Source organism: Lynx rufus, unplaced genomic scaffold (assembly GCF_022079265.1).
Source record: "Lynx rufus isolate CCGP_SWC_20201006 ecotype Redwood Valley unplaced genomic scaffold, mLynRuf1.p SCAF_1, whole genome shotgun sequence".
Lineage (NCBI taxonomy): Eukaryota > Metazoa > Chordata > Mammalia > Carnivora > Felidae > Lynx > Lynx rufus.
Genome location: NW_025814823.1, coordinates 130,039,635 through 130,062,426, shown reverse-complemented (window position 1 = coordinate 130,062,426; position 22,792 = coordinate 130,039,635). Strand labels below are relative to the sequence as shown.

At 37.7% G+C, this 22,792-nt stretch overlaps 1 protein-coding gene across 2 annotated transcripts in view; it reads right to left on the bottom strand.

The window, feature by feature from the left end:
• The window catches only part of IPO11 (importin 11), a 189,271-nt gene that overhangs the window by 157,869 nt on the left and 8,610 nt on the right, over positions 1 to 22,792 (bottom strand). For both annotated transcript variants that reach the window (XM_047087054.1, XM_047087064.1), the window contains exons 2-3: positions 6,627 to 6,770; positions 3,031 to 3,131 (exon numbers count right to left, since the gene is read on the bottom strand). In XM_047087054.1, coding sequence (XP_046943010.1) covers positions 3,031 to 3,131; positions 6,627 to 6,764 — 239 coding nt within the window. In that variant the 5' untranslated portion in view covers positions 6,765 to 6,770. The remainder of the gene's footprint in view (positions 1 to 3,030; positions 3,132 to 6,626; positions 6,771 to 22,792) is intronic.

Genomic DNA, 22,792 nt, shown 5'->3' with positions numbered 1-22,792 from the left:
TTTAACATTTATTTATTTTTGAGACAGAAAGACAGAGCATGAACGGGGGAGGGTCAGAGAGAGAGGGAGACACAGAATCCGAAACAGGCTCCAGGCTCTGAGCAGTCAGCACAGAGCCCGATGCAGGGCTTGAACTCACGGACCGGACGGTGAGATCATGACCTGAGCTGAAGTCGGACGCTTAACCGACTGAGCCACCCAGGCACCCCTCCAATGTGTATTTTCAACAAAAGACCTAAGTCCAAAACCTATGAAGTCCCAGAAATCAGTAAGATAACCCAATTTTTTGTACAATGGCAGCCCTTTATAAAAGCAGGATATTCAAATGGCTAATAAGTATATGAAAAAGATATTCATTGTTGATCAGAAAAATGAAAAATTTACCAAAATGACAGATAAGACCAAATGTGCTAATGAGCAGCAAATGTCAACAGTGATATGCCCCTGTGGAAGTGTAAATTAGTATGAACCCTTTGAAAACAAATTGATGGTATTTACTACAGCTGAACACACATTTGACTACACATGACCAAAAAATGCACTTATGTGCAATAAGATATGCAGAAGAGTTTTCAAGAAGCATTACTATTAATAGACAAAAACTAGGAACAACCTTAACGCCCAACAGCAGCAGAACAAATAGATATGCTATGTTCCTAACATGGAATATTTTCCTTCTACATATGAGAAAACTTTTCAGGCAATTACATGGGTAAATCTCACAAATCTAAAAATGAATGAAAGACACACAAAACAACATAGTATAAGATTTACATTTGTGGAACTTCAGAAACAGGTAAGGTTAATGTATGGTTAAGAGATGTCAAATGTTGCTGGGGAGGGGTGCACAGGTGACCGCGAGGCAGGAGGAAGGCTTCTGGGAGCTACTAATGTTCCACCTACTTGCAAGTGCTAGTTACATGGATGTGGTCACATTATAAATATTAAAACTGTACCCTTCATTTGTGCACTTTCTCAGTTATGTTGTATATTGTACTTCAATAACAGTCTCTATAAACCTTAACTACAACCAGTTGAGTAAACAAATGAGAAAACAAGATTAAGATAAACATTCAGGTGAAAAAGAGTCAAAGCCTAATGCAAGTCTAGGCTTTCCCATGAGAAATGATCTCTTTAATCCTTTTATGATTGTGTTGTACTTCCAACCTAGATATTAACCTGGAGAAAACTCATGTCTTTAGCAATTCTCCACTAATGGTTAACACTGCACCTTTAATTTCATGCACATGCTATCATTAGATGAATTCAGATTAGTTTCCAAGCACAAACTGCATAGTATTTAATTAATTAGGACCCAGTTAAAGTTGAATTATATACAGTAATGATCTGTAAGTTCAAATTGATGCTCATTCCGTGAAAATAGCGGTAGGGGCAGGAACTATATAAGATGAAACTTAGATAAGAACACACACAAGCAGATGTTTTAAGTGTGTTAAATTTAAATGAGTTCTATAACTGAGTGTTGCTCCCTTGCTGCGTTTCTGAGTACATTCTTACCATCCTTGCTCCCTCCCCACATTCATCTCCATTCCAGGGTATATCTCAATATATACTAAAAGAAAAAGCTTCGGATTTAACTACCTAATACCATATATCCCCTTTAACTTTTCATATTTAAACTAAATTCCCATTTTTAATTCTTTATGTGAATGTATGATCTGAAATATTGAATCTACCTTTAATTCTACCTTCCAAAATTGTCATTGGTAACCATATTCTTCATATTAACTGGTAAAACAGAATGAATTTTCAGAGCTATCTAAAATTCAATTGGACAGAGCAATAGAAAGGTGTGCAGTGCTGCAATGGTTCCAGTAAATCAATAATACACAATTCCTCATCACTGCTTCATTTCTCTCAAAATTATGAATTCTAAAGTAAGAGAAATGTTTATTTTATATTACAGTACCCTTAGTGCAGCCTTACAATACTCTAGTTGTTTTGGAGTGCCTGGGTGCCTCAGTTGGTTAAGTGTCTGACTTCGGCTCAGGTTATGATCTCATGGCTCATGAGTTTGAGCCCAGCACTGGGCTTTGGGCTGACAGCTCAGAGCCTGGGGCCTGCTTCAGATTCTGTGTCTCCCTATCTCTCTGTCCCTCCCCTGCTCATGCTCTCCCTTTCTCTCTCAAAAATAAACAAACATCAAAAAAAATTTCTTTAAATATTCTAATTGCTTCTAATATTATTCAAGAGCATATTCTATATGCACCTTGAAGTACTGTGACAAGTTTATTTTTTTAAGGACTTATGAATATAAAGAACATAAAGAGCTATGGTGCCATCTACTGGGGAACAAAGACCAAGTTACTTCTTTAGCAAAGTTCACTATATTTTATCAAATGAATTCAAGGGCCATGTCTATACTTAATTTCCATCTATTACATAACATGTAATTAACTATCAAGAGATATCTGTTCACTTAACCATCTATAGAGCAGTTACAACTCAATCTGAGGGGATGACAAATGGCTACGACCCTATTCCCACCACAAAGGCAATTATGCAGAAGACTTGGAAGGTAAAATAACCTGGGATTTCCTTCTCAGTAACTTTTTTTCAAAATCCTAACCTCATACTTCTCTTAAAAAAAAAAAAAAAAAAAACAGCAAAAAAACAAAAACTTTGCAACCTAATTCATTCACTTAGCATTTTTGTGCCCATAAAATTAGATACCCTCAAAAGCAAAAGACAGCAAGAAATCCACAGCCTCCCTCTTAAATAAAAATAACTCGGGGAGAAAGGCAGTAATAGGAATACTGACATATAGAACCCTTTACTTCTTCAGTAGTTAACACATTTTTCTTTTAAATATCAAATGCTTTAAGAAAGTGAATGTCATCCTACACAGGGACCATGCTGACCTTCCTTGCACTGTTCTAACTTAATGTGTGTGCTGAAGCAAGCACAAATGCACTCTTCCACATAAAGAATAAAGATTAAGAGGAACATCTGTATACCCCCCCGAATTTGGAAAGGATTACATGTGCCAGGGAGAGTGACAGAACTTACTGAGGTGCTACACGTCTCCAATAACGATCAATTCCATTCTTAAAATATAGCACAGCAAGCCACCTTACATTTATATCCAGAGTGTGGTTTGTAAAAATATTCTGTAAAAAAAAAAAAAAAACAAAGCATTAAAATGAACATGTCATAAGTTAAAGTATAATTACTTTACCCATAGTGAAATATGGATAACACTTTAAATGTTTCACTTAAGTGTTATCGCTACAGAGAACATGTTTTCTAAATCTCTATGAGCTCCAGAGTTCATGTAAGAAAGCACACGTGGTAGAAGTATGTTCATTTTTAAGCTGAGTAATAAATATTTGGGATCCATTTAACTAGTCTACTTTTAGATGTCTGAAAATTTTCCTAATAAAAAATTAAACTCAGAAAAAAAGAAACCTAATTATATATCACAACCTACACACAAAACACTGAAATAAGTATCTCCTCAATTAAAAAAAAAAGTAGACCCACCAAAGCATACATTCAAAGATTCTAAGGAGTCAAAGCCCCTGCATTATCAGCACATGCTATGAAAGGAGTTATTTTAAAGTATTCTCTTATCAAAATAATCAAGCTTACAAATAAATGTGACAGAACATTAATTCAAGTACAGACAGTCCTTGCTTTGCAGAGCTGCAGGAGATCATAAAAATGACTGTGCAAATAAACCATGCAACAAGGTCTTAATGATCAAGGAGAAAATTATAACTGTTCTGTGACCTTTATACATTTTTACCAAAAAAATTACTAAAATTAACAAAAATTCATAACTAACACTTGTATATGGAAATAAAAATACAACAAATGTTAACACTAATTTAAGACATCACAAACACAGAATTAAAGTGTTTTATTTCTTTTTTTTTTAATGTTTATTTATTTTTGAGAGAGAGATGGAGAAAGAGCAAGCAGGGGAGGGGCAGACAGAGAGGGAGACAGAGAATCCAAAGCAGGCCCCCACTACTGTCAGCATAGAGCCCGATGCAGGGCTTGAACTCACAAACCATGAAGAGTATGACCTGAGCTGAATGCTCAGGATGCTCAACTGACTGAGCCACCCAGGTGCCCATAAAGTGTTTTGTTTCTTTATAAAAAACTTATCTAGGTTAGTGGTTACATAGGGGAAATGAGGAGTATCTTAACTGACTGAAATTGCACTATACTTCAGACCACAAACTACTCAAATTCCCAAAGTTGAACTCCTAAACACAACCTTGTGTGGGAAAACCTCAAAACCAAAAGCAATGATGCGGACATATGTTCCTTACTACAGAAAAACATCACATGTAAACTATAAAAAACAGGTATGTTTTTAGAAATATCCCATTTTTAGAAAACCACGTACATACCAGAAATAAAAAAAATTTACAAAGAGAGTTGTGTAATGTCCATTTATTCCTTAATACCCCTGACAACTAAGACAGAGACCCTCTTTTGGGTCTCCTTTGCAAAAGAAAAGAATGGACTTCTCCACCACATTAATCGCATTCGATTTTAACACTTTACATGTCTGCCTTCCACAAAAGACGGAGTCATAAATACCTGAGGAGCAAATGAACAAATGGATGGAAATAATGTGGAAAGTTGGTGGCTATCTGCCTGTCTCGCCTAAACTTTGTGAACCAAGAAAAGTCAAGCTGCAGGTGTCAATCCAAGTAGAAATATTCCTGAAGTACTTTGAAGAACAAGACAGGAACACAAGTCTGAAGATCAGGAATGCAAATTTTCCACCTCCAAACTAGAAAGAACAGCTAAGGCAACAAGAGATTAAAAGTACCAAGACAGTGAGTTCAGGGAAAAGTAAAAAATTCCTGCCTCTAACTTAATTTCTCCATCTGTTATAATCTATCCCATCTAAAAGAAATTTTACTATCCCTCTAAGAAGAAAAGTAGAGCTAGTAAATATAAAAACAAAAGGCTTAGGCACTTAAAAGTAACAATTCATAACTGCACAAAAAGCAAACAGTTAATCAGCAAGCTACTGTTTTTTTTAAGGTCTGGGAGTAACCCAAATAAGAAATACCACAAGTGTTTTATATTTTAGCCTGAAAAAACACAAGGCTAATTATCCAGTATATTCATTTAAATAAACATATGAAGAATAAAGATACTCAGAAATATTCTGTACCCAAATTTTACAAACGTGACAGTAGGGTTATCCAAAAAAGGATAGAATATTATCTTTAGTATCTTTAAAAAGCAATCTGTTTTTATTTTTTAATCAATGTTTTTTACCTTTTTTCCATTGGGCCAAACACCTAACTTTCACTTATATTCAGAATATCAAGTATGATTCTAGGTATGACTAGTATCTTCCTAAGTTTAACAAGTAACTCAAGCATTTTAGCCATGAAATCAAGAATATGTATGTCAACTTTCATAATCTTCTATTTTTATAAGATATAGTAAACAAGGGGTGCTTGGGTGGCTCAGCCGGTTGAGTATCCGACTCTTGATTCTGGGCTCAGGTCATGATTCCAGGGTCATGGGATCAAGCCCCATGTCTGGCTCTACACTGAGCATGGAGCCTGCTTAAGATTCTCCTTTCTTTCCTTTTCCTTTTCTTCCTTCTTTTCTTTCTTTCCTTCCCTTTTCTTGTCCTTTTCTTCCTTCTTTCCTTTCTTTCTCTGTTCTCTCTCTCTTTCCCCCCACCCACTCCACCTTTCTCCCCACCCTACCTGTTCATGCTCTCAAAAAAAAAAAAAAAAAAAAAGATATGGTGAAGAGTTTCTTCAGCATTTGCAACCAAGTCTCAAAACTGGATCAAATTGTGATCCAACTGGCAGCCTTACTGCCCTTGCCAAATGCAAAAACAAACTCATCAGAGTTGCGAAATTTTCATAAGAAGGAAAAGAATAAAGAAGACTGTCAATACAAAAAACACATTCTTTTATTCTGGCATTCAGAAAATAATTTTTATAAACCAAAGCTTTGAACTCCTAGAAAAGTTTAGTTAAAGCATAAAGGGCCCCCAGGTGGCTCAGCCAGTAGAGCATCCTACTCTTGATCTTGGTTCAGGTCATGATCTCACAGTCCCTGAGATCGAGCCCCACAGCCAGCTCTGCACTAACAGCATGGAGCCTGCTTGGGATTCTCTCTCTCCCTCTCTCTCTCTCTCTCTCTCTGCCCCTCCCCCAAGCTTTCTGTCAAAATAAATAAATAAGCAATAAAAAAATAATAATAATAAAGCAACCCACTGAGCAAAGGGAGATCAGACTTATGCTGCAGTAGAGAGACTGAACAACTGTGACAACATAAATTAACTGGGGCAAGAATAAAGACAAAACATGAAAGTGTACTGTCTACAGTCCTGAAGTCAGCATTAACATGCTAAAACAGAGTATCAGCAGTGTCCTGCCTTCTGAGAAGACATTACCAATACCCTGTTCAGTTATCTATTCAACAATCAACAAACATTTCAACACTCTCAAGTGCCATGCCCTGAATTAATAAACGGCAGTGGCAATGACAGGCAAACATCTGGATCAGTTTCACTAAAGTAAACCACCAGTACAAGTAGATTCTGAGAACAATTAAATGAATGGTGTCTCGTTTTATTAAAAATACTAATCAACTATTTTACAACAACTTACCAATAACACTGAATAGAAACCTGGCTGTGTCTCCCACTGTTTCAATTGCTCCTCTGCTGGTTTTAATACAGCAGTATCCTGACTGGTGGCCTGTGTTAAGACCTGAAGAACAACAGTGCTGGCACTATTGAGATCCATGGACACCTGGTAAAGATAAGTTAACATATGTGAATCAACATTATACATAAAAAATCAACAGTAACATAAGTGGAGAAAAAGGTTCAAAGATCTGAATTATTCCTGTACTTCATTCAATACCCTCGCATGTTTCTGCTGGATTTCTAACTTAGAATTTTGGTAATTCAACTAACTTCTGGTTAAATCAACTTATTTCTGATGGAAACTGTCTTCAATGTCCCATTAGTAGAAGGTAATAGTAAACTGCAAATAAGAAACCCACACACAAAAACCAAAGAACTAAATTCTGATTAAATATCATGGTCTGCCTAAGGCCAAGTATAATACCTTCCTAGTTTTTAAAAGAAGAATATTAAGTGTTATAAGAATTTACCACTTTATCCCTACTAAGACCAAAGGAAGAAAAAGGAAAAAGAAATTTATTCTTTGACTTATTGCTAAGTACCTCATAACATCATCTTATATTCCATCAATAACACGTGTTCAAAGTATTTTCTAAAATTTAAAAGACAAAGGTCTATTCAAGAAATACTGTGGGGAAAAAATGAACTAAATCAATAAACATAAAATATAATATAAAAATATAAACCTTAAGGACTGGATCATCTAATCCTATACCAAATATCTGAAGCCATTCTAAAAATACATTTAGCAATTTATTGATAGTTTTCTAAGCATTGTTTCTAATCACCCCCGAAACAGTGTACAATTGTATACTGACCCAAGTACGTATAATTGTGCACAAAATGCTTATATGAAGCATGTAAGATTAAAATTGAAAGCTAAAAACAGAAAATAAATCTCAAAGCAAAAGTGACTGAGAATCAGCCTTGTGATTGTAATTCTATCTAAAACTGAAGACTGTTCCAGATAGTAAAAGTATGAAGGTCATTAACCCATAAATACAGCCAAAGCAACCAATTCCTAAGAGTTGTAATTAAACTGCAAAGACTAATGAAAAGGAGGATCCAAATGCTGACTCAACAAGAAATGGCACAAAATATTAAACTTTTCAAGGAAAACTTACAATTTTTTAAATTTTTTTTAATGTTTATTTTTGACAGAGAGAGAGAGAGAGACTGAGACAGAGCATGAGTGGGGGAGGGGCAGAGAGAGAGAGAGAGAGAGAGGGAGACACAGAATCTGAAGCAGGCTTGAGGCTCAGGGCTGTCAGCCCAGGGCCTGACTTGGGGCTCAAACTCACAGACTGAGATCATGACCTGAGCTGAAGCTGGATGCTCCACCGACTGAGCCACCCAGGCGCCCCAGGAAAACCAACAATTTTAAAGCCTGTGTGAGTAAAGCAGGGCTAGGATACGATAAGTGGAACACAAAATACTACCAATTAGCAACGGAAGTAAACTCAAATTTTAAATTAGTAGTCTGTTCTGGTCTGTATTTTAGAACTGACTAGGATGCCTTGTAAATATATATTGCCTCCCTCCCTAACCTGGAGTTCCTTGAACAATGTAAGTCTCTGTGTTCATTATCACCTGAAAACAAGTGAATGGATTTTCACTCAATTTAGAGGGTTTGTTGGTAATGTATGATTTCAAAAACAGGCTATCTCAGAGAAATTTACTTTATGGAGACCTTAGAAGATATTTTCTTTCAAGAGACGGGCAGTATGTTTTTCTAAGAGAAATATAATACAAGGCACAAAAGCAAGTCATGTACGCAATTTTACATTTTCTAGCAACCACATTAAGAAGTGAAAAGATGTGGAATTATTTTTACTATTATATTTAACTGGATATATCCCAAACATTACCATTTTAACATACATTCAATATTTTGAAAAAACTAATTTTGATATTTTACGCTTTTCTTAATACTAAGTCTACAAAGTCCTGTGTACTTTACACTTAAAGCACATCGTATTTTGAACTAGCCACCTTTCAAGTACTCAACAGCCGCATGTGGCTAGTGGCTACTGTATTCGGGTAACTTTGAAAAGCCCTACTTTAGAAATCCCAGCATCACCTCACAGAAATAAAAATTCTCAATTCTCTCTCCAAACCTCCATCCTGAAAATGGGGGCTGGGGATCAAAAATGAGTGCCTTAGTAGTAAGTTCTCTAGGTAAATCTTATCACTGCCAAAGTATGAGAAATACAACTTTTGAACATCTACAACTGAGGTACACCTGAAAATCCAGCTCTGCAGCAACTCAGTGGATGTCAAAATGTACAGTAGTTTTGATCATACATTCCTATAAAAGAAGAACAGACCAGCATTGATCTGTAGTTCTCACAAGGAATTGTCCAGGGTATGGAAAACACTAAATTCAGTGATTCTCCCTCAATTAATGGAAGAGCACCTGGCTAAAATAAACATTTTTCTTTAATTTTTTTTTAATGTTTATTTTTGAGACAGAGCCAGAGACAGGGCATGAGTAGGGCAGGGGCAGAGAGAGAGGGAGACACAGAATCTGAACTGAAGCAGGCTACAGGCTCTGAGATGTCAGCACACAGCCCGACATGGGACCCGAACTCATGAACCGCAAGAACACGACCTGAGCCAAAGTCAGGCACTCAACCAAAGGACCCACACAGGCATCTCAAAATAAAAAAATTTCTTAAAAAGAGCCAGTATCTGGGGCGCCTAGGTGACTCAGTTGATTTAAGTGTCCAACTCTTGGTTTCAGCGCAGGTCATGATTTCAGTTTGTGAGTTCAAGCTCTGCACTAGGCTCTGTACTAACAACATGGAGCCTGCATGGGATTCTCTCTCCTTCTCTTTCTCTGCCCCTCCCCTGCTTGTGTGCACACACACACTCTCTCTCAAAAGAAGTAAATAAACTTAAACAAAAAAGGAAAAAAAAAAAAGCACCAATATCTGAGCATATACATATATATATGCCAAGCATTGTACTAAATGCTTTCTTTATTCATTTATTTATTCCTAGTAATAAATCTATGTAGTAGATATCTTTATCCCCATTTTCTTTTAATTTTTTTAATGTTTCTTTTTGAGAGAGAAAGAGCGAGAGAGAGACAGAGCATGAACGAGGGAAAGAGCAGAGAGAGAGGGAGGCACAGAATCTGAAGCAGGCTCCAAGCTCTGAGCTGTCAGCACAGAGCCCGATGCGGGGCTCGAACCCACGAACCGTGAGATCATGACCTGAGCTGAAGTCAGATGCTTAACCGACTAAGCCACCCAGGCTCCCCAATTATCCCCATATTTTAGGTAAAAAACTAAAGGATTAGAGACCTTACCTTTCCAAGGCCACAATCTACTAAACAGCAGTGCTTGAACTTGAACACCAAAGCCAATGGTCTTAATCAGTATCTAATACTGTCTACCTCCAGGGACAAAACTGACAACTTTGTAGTACCAGGAGCCCAACAAGATACAGGACATATGCTTTATTGGTATCTGGTGAATAAAGGTAAGTGATCAATTTTGAACAAAAGAGTACTTTACACTGTACCACATGACAGCTAATTAATGGATTTATTCAATAAAACTGCTGAAAGCCTGCTATGTACCAGGCACTGTTCTAGGTGCTGAGAATAAAATAGTGCAGCAAACAAAATAGTGTCCCTAACTTCAGGCTGCATACATTCCAATGGAAAAAGGTATTTCTGTGAAAGAAAGAGAGGGAGGGAGAGAGGGAGGAAGGAGTAATAAGAAGAAAATACAATCATGTTAAATATCGACTGTAAATGAATGTGTTATTTTATATTTTTATTTTTTAGTGAGAGAGAGAGTGTGCACGTGCACAAGTGGATGAGAGAGGGAGAGAGAAAGAATCTTAAGCAGGCTCCATGCTCAGCACAGAGTCCAATGCGGTCAATCCCACCACCCTGGGATCATGACCTAAGGCGATATTAAAAGTCGGACACTCAAACAACTGAGCCACCCAGGTGCCTCTGAATGTGTTACTTTAGATTGGGTCTTCAGGGAAGGCTTCTCTTAAGTGACATTTAAAAGAGACGTGAAAGACAAGAGACCCAGGCAGGCAAAGATCTGAAAGCAGGGCTCCAGACAGACAGGGAAAACAAATGAAAACAAGGCCTTAAGATCAGAAACAAACTTAAGAAGGCCAATACGATTGACACTTAATGAGAAAAGGAGAAAATGGAACCAGATGAGGTTGAAGAAGCAGACAGGAACAGATCATGTGTGACCTTGCAGGAGAAAAAAAAAAAAAAAAAGTCTGGACTTTTACATCTGTACCAACAAAGTCACTGGAAGAATATGTGAATATATGAATATAACAGAGAAAAACAGGGCGCCTAGGTGGCTCAGTTGGTTAAGCATCTGACTTAGGCCCAGGTCATGATCCCACAATTCTTGAGTTCAAGCCCCACATGAGGCTCTGTGCTAACAGCTCAGAGGTTGGAGCCTCTACAGATTGCGTCTCCCTCTCTCCCTGCCCCTTCCCTGCTTACTCACACTCTCTTTCTCTCTCTCAAGAATAAACGTTAAAAAAAAATAAAAATTCAGGGGCGCCTGGGTGGCTCGGTCGGTTAGGCACCCGACTTCGGCTCAGGTCATGATCTCACGGTCCGTGAGTTCGAGCCCCGCGTCGGGCTCTGTGCTGACAGCTCAGAGCCTGGAGCCTGTTTCAGATTCTGTGTCTCCCTCTCTCTCTGCCCCTCCCCTGTTCATGCTCTGTCTCTGTCTCAAAATAAATAAATGTTAAAAAAAATAATAATAAAATAAACTTAAAAAAAATAAAAATTCAAAAAATTCAAAAATAACAGAGAAAAGGTTCTGGCAGAACTCATCTCCACCCAACTCAAAAAAGAAAAAGGCCATGTCCCTAGGTGAGCTGGTGACTGACAGACATCCTCACTCTAAAGGTCTGTTTGTTTCTACATTGTACTCAGCAAATTATCTATGACTGGAACTATTCTGTTTCTCAACAGTTGTTCTTTCACTTACTGGTTTGAGCATTTTGGGAACTACTACTTGAAAAATAAAATCACTGACTGTCAGCTTCCAGAGCAATTCTTACCTACAGCAAAGACAGTGCAGAGTGTTCACACACACATACACATCTTCACACTTGTCTGGACCTTCAGAGCAAGGCAATCCTTAAGCCTATGTACTTCTATCTTTTATGCTTCACTTTACCATCACCATTCACCTGTTCTGCTGGAAGCTGCTAGAGTTTCCACCCCTACCTCCCCCCAGTAGCTTGCTCCATCCAGGTCTTCAACAGAAGTATATACTCTGTCCTTCCTCCCCCTGCTTTTGAACTTTGTTCCCAAGAAGTCCATAGAGTCTGGGACAAAGAGCTCAGTTCATATACTTCTGGAGAACCAATTTTGTGCCACTCACTATAATAGTTGTTAGGTTAAGAATCAAAAAGGCTCTCTTTCTCTACCCAAATTCTGGGAGATACTGAGGTGTGAAGCAGAGAGAACTATTCTAATCACTAAAACAAACTGTAAAGGGGCACCTGGGTGGCTCAGTAGGTTAAGTGTCAGACTTCAGCTCAGGTCATGATTTCGCAGTTCACGAGTTTGAGCCCCACATCCGGCTCTGTGCCAACAGCTCAGAGCCTGGAGCCTGCTTCAGATTCTGTGTCTCCCTCTCTCTCTGCCCCTCCCCCACTCATCCTCTGTCTCTCTCTCTCTCAAAAATGAATAAAAAAAATTTTTCAACTGTAAAAACTAAGATTCTAGAATACCAGTTGGAATCCAGTGTATTTCCTCCACACAAACAATATTATGAGTGGTTTATTTCATGGGCAAAAAAGCTTTTAGGCCTGAGAAACCACCATTCAGAACTTCTGCTAGAAAGATTACCAAGTGCTAATTAACTTTTAAAGGAGTCTTTAAAAAGCAATCACTTCCTAAATTGCAGATTAAATGCATCATCAAAAATAATGACTCAGGAATGACGGACCTATAATGGATTATTTAAAATACCACAATGGTATAAAGCCTATTAAATTTTTTTAAAGATGCCATAACAAGCCTATAAAAGCAAATCTGGCATGTGGATTAATATCACTGTTTTACAAGAGGAAGGACTTAGAGTTATCAACAGAGTTACCCAGGGTCAGGTAGCAAACTAGTATATGGCAGAGTGAGGCCTGATAACCAAGTCTTTAGAACACAAGCTCTTCCTACTGTAACATAAAATGGACTCACCACACCACCCTACTCCCGAACACCTACAAACACACCGTGTTCTCACCTAATAGGTTCCTGGAGAAACTGTCAAAAAGATTCCTGAATCCCTAATAATTTAAAAGGATCACGTTTTCTATGTAGGGAATATTAACAGAGTACTCAATTGTAGAATTCACTTGAAAGGATAGCAATGGTGACAAAGAACGGGGGAAAATGTAGTGAGACCTTCAAACATAACATTACAGAAATAAACTTTTATTTGAATAAAAGATAGTGACTACCAGAGCACCTGGCCAGCTCAGTCAGTAGAGCATGCAACTCTTGATCGAAGGGTTGTGGAGTTTAAGCCCATGTTGGGTGCAGAGATTACATAAAAATAAAATCTTTAAAAAGATGACCACTGATGACTGGTGGTCAGGTTAGAGGGTGGTACACCCAGCAAACTACACTTCAATACCCTTTTTTGGAATTAGAATACAGAAATTAATAGGGTTGCTACTGTTACAGCCACCTGGTAATGATCCAGACACACAGCTCATCTCCATTAAAAAAAAAAAAAAAAATCTGAAGACTTGACAGTAAATAGCAAAAGATGAAAAGGGAAGAAGGGGAGGGGGGAGGGGGGGAGGGAGGGAGGGAGGGAGGCAGGTGGAAGGAATAGGGAGAGACAAATACTACGTTGCGGGAAGAGCTAAAGGCATGTCTCCAAGAACTTGAAAGAATCTTCCTGGAGACCATCACCAGATAAGCCTGAAAGCCCGGGAAGCAAGTCCCTCCCTCACAGTGGAAGCACAGGTGTGTCTCTGCTGTACAGATGTCCATACAGAGTGAAAGAAATCTTCTAACCGTATTAAAAGGATGGATGCCTCGGTTTCCTAATTAATAACGTACACAATACGGAGTGGCTGGATGACTCAGTCAACTAAGCGTCCAACTCTTGATTTCAGCTCAGGTCTGGAGTTCAAGCCCCACACTGGGCTCCACAATGGGTGCAAAGCCTACTTAAAAAAATAAAAACATAATGCACACAATGAGGCTGCTCTGATTTTCGTTACTGCACATAACTTCAAATTCATAAGCAAGAAAGATAGTGCTTATGAGTACTGTATTAGCTCTGAACTATAGAAGAGAATTATTAAAAATCTAAACGCAAATTCTTTTTCCCTAAGAACAATAGGAAAAGAGAAGGTGCAAATTAAAAGGGGAGGCATTTCAATCTTCTCACTATTTTGCAATTTAGTCAATTCAATTCATTCATCACTGAACTTGTTGTAGTCTTTGATACTTTTAAGTCTAAATAACCTGGAAATAAGTGACCAAGAGCCTAAAAATACTCATACCCTATAAATGGACTTCCTAGGCCCCTTCCTGGAAGTTACTTTCCAAATCCTGGAAAAACCCAAAATCCAAAGACATACAGATGTGCCTACAGTTGGAAACTTTCTAGTTTTCATTAAAAGAACAATTAGATAAGGGAAAACTCAGCACCTCTGCCTGCCAACAACAGATTTCCCTGGCCTGCAGTGACCTTCACTGCAGCCATAACCATTTTCTATAGGCTGTCCCATTATCTGTATCTGTCCTTAGTTTGAAAATATGCCACACAAACAATAACTCCACGCCACTATTAAATATTAAAGCTGTAAGTGAAATGACTTAGAAAAAAAATACAATAAAAATTGAAGAAGAATTTCAAAAACAAAAAAGCCTCCCTCAATGAAATAATTTACTAAGGCATGGTTCAACAAAGGATGCTAAAACCATTACATGAAAGAACGACAAATTAAGAACAGAATATTCCCAGTATGTTCAAATACCACCCACCAATGACTTGCTAAATTCAGTGAACAAACAGACGTTTAAAATGAAGAGATCTGTCAGTCACCAGCTCAACCAAAAGAACAAACTTAGTATCAACAACAGCTGCACAACTTGACCTTAAGTGCCTCCTGATGTGATGCAATAAGTATACAACCTTACCTCTAAAATACCAAATATCATCAGCCTTAATTAACCAAGACTCTAGACCCAACTTCCAGTTGGAAAGAGCCAAAAGAGAGAGAAATGGTGAAAGGGTGACACTACCCAACTTCAAGACTTAGTGTTAATGCTACAGTAATCAAGACAGCGTGGTATTAGCAAAAAACAAAGAGATCACCCTAACAGCTCAGAGTGCCCAGAAATAGACCCCTCAGCTGACCTTTAACAAAGAAGCAAAGGCAACACAACGGAGCAAAGGCAGTGTCTTCAACAAATGGTGCCAGAACAACTCGATGGCCACATTCAAAAAAACTAATCCAGACAGACGTTAATTAAACCCCTTCACAAAAATTAACTCAAAATGCATCAGACTTAACCGTAAAACACAAAACTATAAAACTCCTGGAAGAGAACATAGAAGAAAATCTAAATGGGTTTTCTAAAGTACAGTGATGTCTTTTTAGATTCAACACCCAAGACATAATCCATGAAAGAAATAACTAAGAAGCTCGACTTCATTAAAATTAAAAACTTCTGCTCTGCAAAAGCCAATATCAAAAGAGTATGAAGACAAGCCAGAAACTGGGAGAAAATATTTCCAAAAGACATACCTGATTACAAAAAAAAAAAAACAACAAAAAAACTGTTATCCAAAATATACAAAGAATTCTTCAAACTCAACAATAAAAAAAGAATCCAATTTCGAGAACAAAGACCTTAACAGACACTTCACCAAAGAAGATAAACAGATAGCAAATAAGCATATGAAAAGATGTTCATCATGTGTCACCTGGGAAATGCAAACTGAAACAATAAGATACACATCATGTCACCTATGAAATGACAATTAAAACAACAGTAAGATAACACTACACACCTATTACAATGTCAAAATCTAGAACAATGATAATACCAAATGCCAAGCAAGGATGTGGAGCAATAGGAACTCTCAGACACTATTGGAAAGAATGCAAAATATCCTTGGGAGACAATTTAACAGTTTCTTACAAAAGTAAACATACTCTTACTACACAATGCAGTGATTGTGCTTTTTGGTATTTACCCAAAGAAGATCAAACTATGCACAAGGGGCACCTTGGTGGCTCATTCGGTTAAACGTCACTTTGACTCAGGTCATGATCTCACAGTTCAAAGCCCCACAATGGGTTCTCTGCTGTCAGCGTGGAGTCTGGTCCAGATCCTCTGTCTCCCTCTCTCTGCCCCTCCCTTGCTTGCCTTCACGTGCGCACGCACACACCTTCTCAAAAATAAACATTAAAAAATAAAAGAAAACTATGTCCACAAAAACCTGCACATAAGCTTTATTCTAACTGCCAAAACTTAGAAGCAACAAAGACATCCTTCGGTAGGTGAACAGATAAACTATGGTACATCCAGACAACAGATTATTGAGTGCTAAAAAGAAATTATCAAGCCATGAAAAAATATGAAGGAAACTTAAATACACATTACTAAGTGCAAGAAGCCAATCCAAGAAGGCTGCATACTATAAGACTTCAACTATATAACATTATGGTAAAGTCAAAACTGATATAAAAGATCAGTTGAGTGGGAGGAGAGATGAACAGGTAGATCACAGATTTTTCAGATGGAGAAAATACTCTATATTATAATGATGGATAGATGTCATTATAACATTTGTCCAAACACACTGAATGCAGAACACCGAGAGTGAACCCTTAAGGGAACTACACGCTTTGAGTGATTATGATGTGTCAATGTAGGTTCATCCTGGTAAAAAAAAAAAAAAAAAAAACTGCACCATTATGGTGAATGATGTTTAAAAAAAAAAAAAATTATGGTGAGGAATGTTGGTAATGGAGATTGTGTACGTGTGTGGGCAGAGTCTATTGGAAATCTATGTACCTGCCTCTCAATTTAGTGTAAACCTAAAACTGTTCTAAAAAAAAAAATTATAAAAAAAGCAAAAGTTTTGAATATACAGTTCTACAAAGATGAACAGATGGTCAATAAGCATATGAAAAGATGCCTAAATTATTAGCCATTAGAGAAATGCAAATCAAAACCACTACTATGACTAAAAACAAAAATAATAAAAGATACTGGTGAAGATGTGGAAAAAGTGGAACCCTCATTCTTTGCTAGTGAGAATGTAAAATGGTGCAGCCACTTCGGAAAAGTCTGTCAGGGTCTAAAAATGTTAAACACATAGTATATGAAAAAAAATTCTACCTCTAGGTATATATACCCAAAAGAAATGAAGATTTAGGTCTACATTTGTTGTACACTACAAAAACGTGACCAGCAATATCGTAATAGCAAAAAGTGAAAACAACTCAATGTGGTATTCCATCCAATAGAATAGTATTTGGCAATTAATAAGAATGAAATCCTGCAACATGCTACGACACAAATGAACCCTGATTCATTTGACCTGCTAGGTCAAAGAAGCCAGTCACAAAGACTGCAAGGTGTCTCTTTTAATGACATGCCCAAAATAAGCAAATTTATAAAGATAAAAGGCATATAAGTGGTTGCCTAGGGCCAGAGGATTGGGGGAAAAGGTGGAGCGATTGCTGATGGGGATATAGTTACTATTTGGGTTGATAAAAATGTCCTAAAATTGATTGTAGTGATAGTCACACGACTCTGTGAATACACTAAAAACAACTGAATTATACACTTCCAGTGGGTGAACTGTATGGTCTGTGCATTACACCTTAATAAAGCTGTTTCTTTTAAGTGCCCTATGTAAATGCCAAATCAGCAAGAAACAAGGAAGTGACTAAATAAATGAAAAATATGTGGTGGCACTAACAACAACCATAACTGATGTTAATTCAGATCAGGGAACACCACTATTTCAAAAAATTAAAGCCAGATAAAAGGACCTAATATTTTTGACACAAACCAAGGAGGTACCAAGACACTAGCCTCATTCAAATCCATACTGCACCATTTGGATTCATTTATACTTCTCAACAGAGGTCAGTTCAGTTTGAACAAGAAAAGTCTTCCCTGTGCACATGTTATATATAGGCTGTTTAGCATCCTTGTATACTGTATGTTAATAACACTTCCTAGAAATGGTTTTAACTAGATATGCTTCCATATATGTCCGAATACCATCAAGTTTAAAAATCACCAAGGCTATTAAAGCATTCCCCATGAGACCTCATGCCAGACTGTCAAAGATTGATCTATTTTGGAATAAGAGATATGCAACAGAACATACATAACAAGGAAAAGAGAAGATATTTGTCTGCTTTCTCTTCTCTGATAAAATATCTCATGTAATTAAGAGTTTTAAAGGACCTACAAATTCCTGCTTGGTGACAGACACTACAAGTAAGCTTGAACCCTTCTAAACCAGTCAGGACTTAAAAATACTCTCTTTTAGGGGCGCCTGAGGGTCTCAGTAGGTTAAGTGTCCTACTGTTGGTTTCAGCTCAGGTCATGATCTCACGGTTTGTGAGTTCGATGCCCCCGCTGGGCTCTGTGTTAACAGCGCGGAGACTGCTTGGGGTTCTCCCTCTCCCCCTCTCTCTGTCCCTCCCCCACTCATGTGGTCTCTATCTCAAAATAAATAAATAAACTTAAAAAACAAATACTCTCTTTTAGTCTTGGGGCACCTGGGTTGCTCAGTCAGTTAAGCATTGGACTTTGGCTCAACTCATGATTTCGTGTTTCCCGAGTTCAAGCCCCGTGTTGGGCTCTGGGCTGACAGCTCAGAGCCTGGAGCCTGCTTTGGATTCTGTGTCTCCCTCTATCTCTGCGCGCCCCCCCCCCCCCATTTGTCTTCCTCTCTCTCAAAAATAAACATTTAAAAAATACTCTATTTTACTGTTTTGTAATTAGACAAATATCTATGATGCCAAATAATATATACTATATAAAATACATATATAAGAGGGGCGCTTGGGTGGCTCAGTCAAGTTAGGCGTCCAACTTCAGCTCAGGTCATGATCTCACGGTTCGTGAGTTCAAACCCCACATCAGGCTCCCAGCTATCAGCACGGAGCCCACTTCAGATCCTCTGACCATCCCCCCTCTCTGCTCCTCCCCGGCGCACTCTCTCACCTCTGTGTTAGGGTAGTCCTGGCGTTTATGTGGATTCTTACAATGTAAAAATGTAATCTTAGTGATGAAAAAGTACTTTTTTAAAAGATCAAGACTTTTCCCTTTATACCTGCTCTAAATTTCCATGGGAATATTTGCTTGATTTCTCTTCCCCACTCTTAAAAAAGCACTATTTCTCAACCGCTGCAAATCATTTATTTCTCTTGTCAAGTACGTACCAAGAAATCATGGCAATATATTAAGTATACCACATTTAAGTTGGTAATGTGGTCAGTAATTGCACTCTCATCCTAACAGTTCATAAAAGAAAACTTAAAAACTTTGTCTTTCAGTAGCAAGAACAGATAAGCAAGGGTGCTACCATATTACCTGCACTTGTGATGGCAATGTTTACCAAAAGGCAATCTCCCTTTCTCAGGGAACTCTCTGAGTCTTATATTCAAATGCCAGTTTTAACTGCAGTCATCTCTACAAGGCATTTCACATTCTTACTATTTGGTGTTTCTAAAGACAGTATCTTAAAATATGTAACAGCCGAAGAAAAATGAACCTAATCCAAAATTCACAATTATTTCCTTTCCTTTAAGCTTATATTTTTATAAATATTATATACAACATAGCATTTACAATAAGTGCCCATCACATAAAAGGAAAACAAACTTCTATTTGTTAGCACAAGTGTCTTTAATTTCAATTCTAATTATGCTCCGTCACAGTTTCCATATCAACTTGTTTCTTTACCAGGTAACACACTACTACATCTACTAGTCCTAAAGATACAAAAAGAAATCAAGTAACCTGCAGGGCCACCTGATGGTAAGAAGTCCATACCACATCCCAAAGAATACGTTCCAAGCATCCTGTTCCCCTAAAGGAAGGCCAGGGGAAGAGGAAGACACTGGAATTCTCAGTGACCACTTGGCCAACACAATCATCTGGAAATAGAGCAAGGGTTTTCAGGGTTCAAAAAGTTAAGACAAAGAATGCTAAGAGGAGAGAACCTGAGGGAAAGAACACAACAGGAGCATAAATAACAGAATGCAAGAAGGAGGGAATTAAAATATGAAAATGAGGGGCCCCTGGGATGGCTCAGTGAGTTGAGCATCTAACTCCTGATCTCGGCTCAGGTCATGGTCTCAGGATCGTGGGATAGAGGCTGGTGTCAAATCCACGTAGACCCTGCTTAAGACTGTCTCCCTCAGGGAGCCTGGGTGGCACAGTTGGTTAAGTATCGGACTTTGGCTCAGATCATTATCTCAGTTCATGAGTTCGAGCCCCACATGGGGCTCTGCGCTGACAGCTGGGAACCTGGAGCCTGCTTCAGATTCTGTGTCTCCCTTCCTTTCTGATCCTCCCCTGTTCACACTCTGTCTCTCTCAAAAATAAATATTAATTTAATCAATTATGTTATATACATTAAATTATTAATGTTTATAAAGAAACATTAAAATTTTTTTAAATTAAAAAAAAAGACTCACTCTCTCCCTCTGCCCCTCTCCCCTGACCCCACTCACACTGTTTCTAAATAAACAAACAAATGAAAATGAAAACCTTGCCTTGAGGCAAAACACGACAACCACAGAGCTTCCTTACAGCACAGTCTCTACTTCTATAGCTAAATAGTGCATCATTAAAAATACTCTCTACCAAAAGAAAATGTGCGATGAGGACATGAATGTGTTCTGAGCTTTATACAAAATAAGTATGACAGAACTTAAGAAAAAGTAATAGTGTAAGCTACTATTCTAGCAAACAGTGACTGAGAAACTATGGAACAAGAACAGAGGGATACAAGCAGGAGACAAAAATCAGCCAGTGAGAAAACCCTTGCAGAATCCACACTGAAGAAAAATATAAACATTTAGAAAGACAGAAAATAAAGGCCAGATATAAGCCACTGAGAAAATGGAATTAATAACTCAACAGCCCTAATTCTCCTCCTGAAAGAAGCAGTAGCGGGCAAATAAATAAAAACTTCAATGGAGAGTAGCCTTTTGATGAAAAGTATAAGCAATATAATATTTACCATGTATTACTGGAGTACTTCCTAAAGAGAGATGAGAGAAAGATGTCATTTTTTTTTTTAAAGATAGTTAAATTCTTGCAAGTTGAATCATGATCTATAGTTCCAGTCTACAAACTTATAGGAGAGAGAAACACATTCTTGGAGAATTAGGGATAGGAAACATTAGAAAACTGCTGGAGTAAAAAGCAAACTAGAAAAAGCCAAGAAAGAAATGAATTTCTGTGAAGACCAGGGAAAAATTCAAAGATGATACAAACAGAAAAGTTATATTAGAAAACTTAGAGACACTTTATTATTTTGAGAAACCAAAGTCTTAAATTAGGAGAAAATAGCTTGCTAAACGAAAAAAAAAAGTAGTTAAATACGAGTTGAACCAAGCTCCTAGATCTTGCTAACAACATATTCAGAAGGGAAGTTAGGTGGAAGTAAAAAAAAAAAAAAAAAAGACTGACCTCATGAGTTGATCTTCGTTACAGGTCGGTGATAGGTAGAAAGGTTCATTACATGATTCTACTTTCAGGTTTTTTGGGGGTTTTTTTTAGTGGTATCTAACAGACCATGACACAGATCACCAAAGCTGTTCCCAGCAAACATCACCTGGAAAAGTACAACTACACTGGAGTGTAAAGTACTCCTTCTCCCACACCATTGTTCTACATAGCATGTACTTCTATTACTACACCTATTCCTTACTTACTTGCATCCCATCTACAAAATCATGAGCTGCTTAAAGGCAAAAACTGCCGATTCATCTATATATGCTAGCACCTACTACAATATCAGGGATACATACAGCAAATACTCAGTAAATATTTGATGAACTGAACAAAACAATACTGTGATGGTCACTTCCAAGAGTGGAAGGCAAACTTAGAAAAGGTCAAACAGAAAGAGTTCACAGACACAATAATCCTTCTCGAAGAACAGGGATTACATCACAGTAAAGAGTATCTACAAAACATATTACAAGTGGGCGCTTGGGTGGCTCAGTGGGTTAAGGGTCCAACTCTTGATTTCGGCTCAGGTCATGATCCCAGAGCCTTGGGATGGAGCCCAAGAGGCTCTGTGCTGAGCATGGAGCCTGCTTGGAATTATTTTTCTCTCTCCCTCTCTCACTGTCCCTTCCCCGCTTGCGTGCTCTCCCTCAAAATAAATAAATAAACATTTTTTAAAAATACTACAAGAGTAAACAGTATGCTTGCTAAATGAATGGAGGGAAAGAAGAGAAAAAACTAAAGTAATTGTTCTACTGAATGGGGCATATCAGGGCAACAAAATTCAGCAGTACCTTTCACTGGGAACATCTAACACCCTTTGTTCTAATGCTGTACTCTCTATACAACTTCCTGATATTTACTCAGTTTATCATTAGACTTTTCTACATTCGTTCATTCATCAAATATTTATGGAACACCTACAAGTTCCAGGTTATAATTCTAGTCACCTGAGATGTATCAATGAACTAAAAAGACAAAAGAGTTCCTGCGCTTACAGGCAATATAGTCTAGTGGTGGGAGATGGAAATGAATGGGGAAACCATATAGTATTGAAGAAGGCAGTAAACGGCACCAGGAGGCAGCTGTAAGAGATGTCTAGTCCAGTAAACCCAAATGTGTGCATCTCACTGGGAGTTTTTAGTAAAATGACATTGAGAAACTACAATAAATTTCTTGCCTGTTCATTGTACACAACACTTCCCCATGAATGAGTATTTCATAATAGGAAAAATTAAAAAGTTTATCCTAAACAACAGTGACAATAAATAAATAAAATCTATATAAAAACAGCAATTATAGTTATTGGCTTTATAGTTTCTTCTATGATATAAAACAAAGGAAGAAAAAGCAGTAAGCTAGATTTTGAGCTTTGA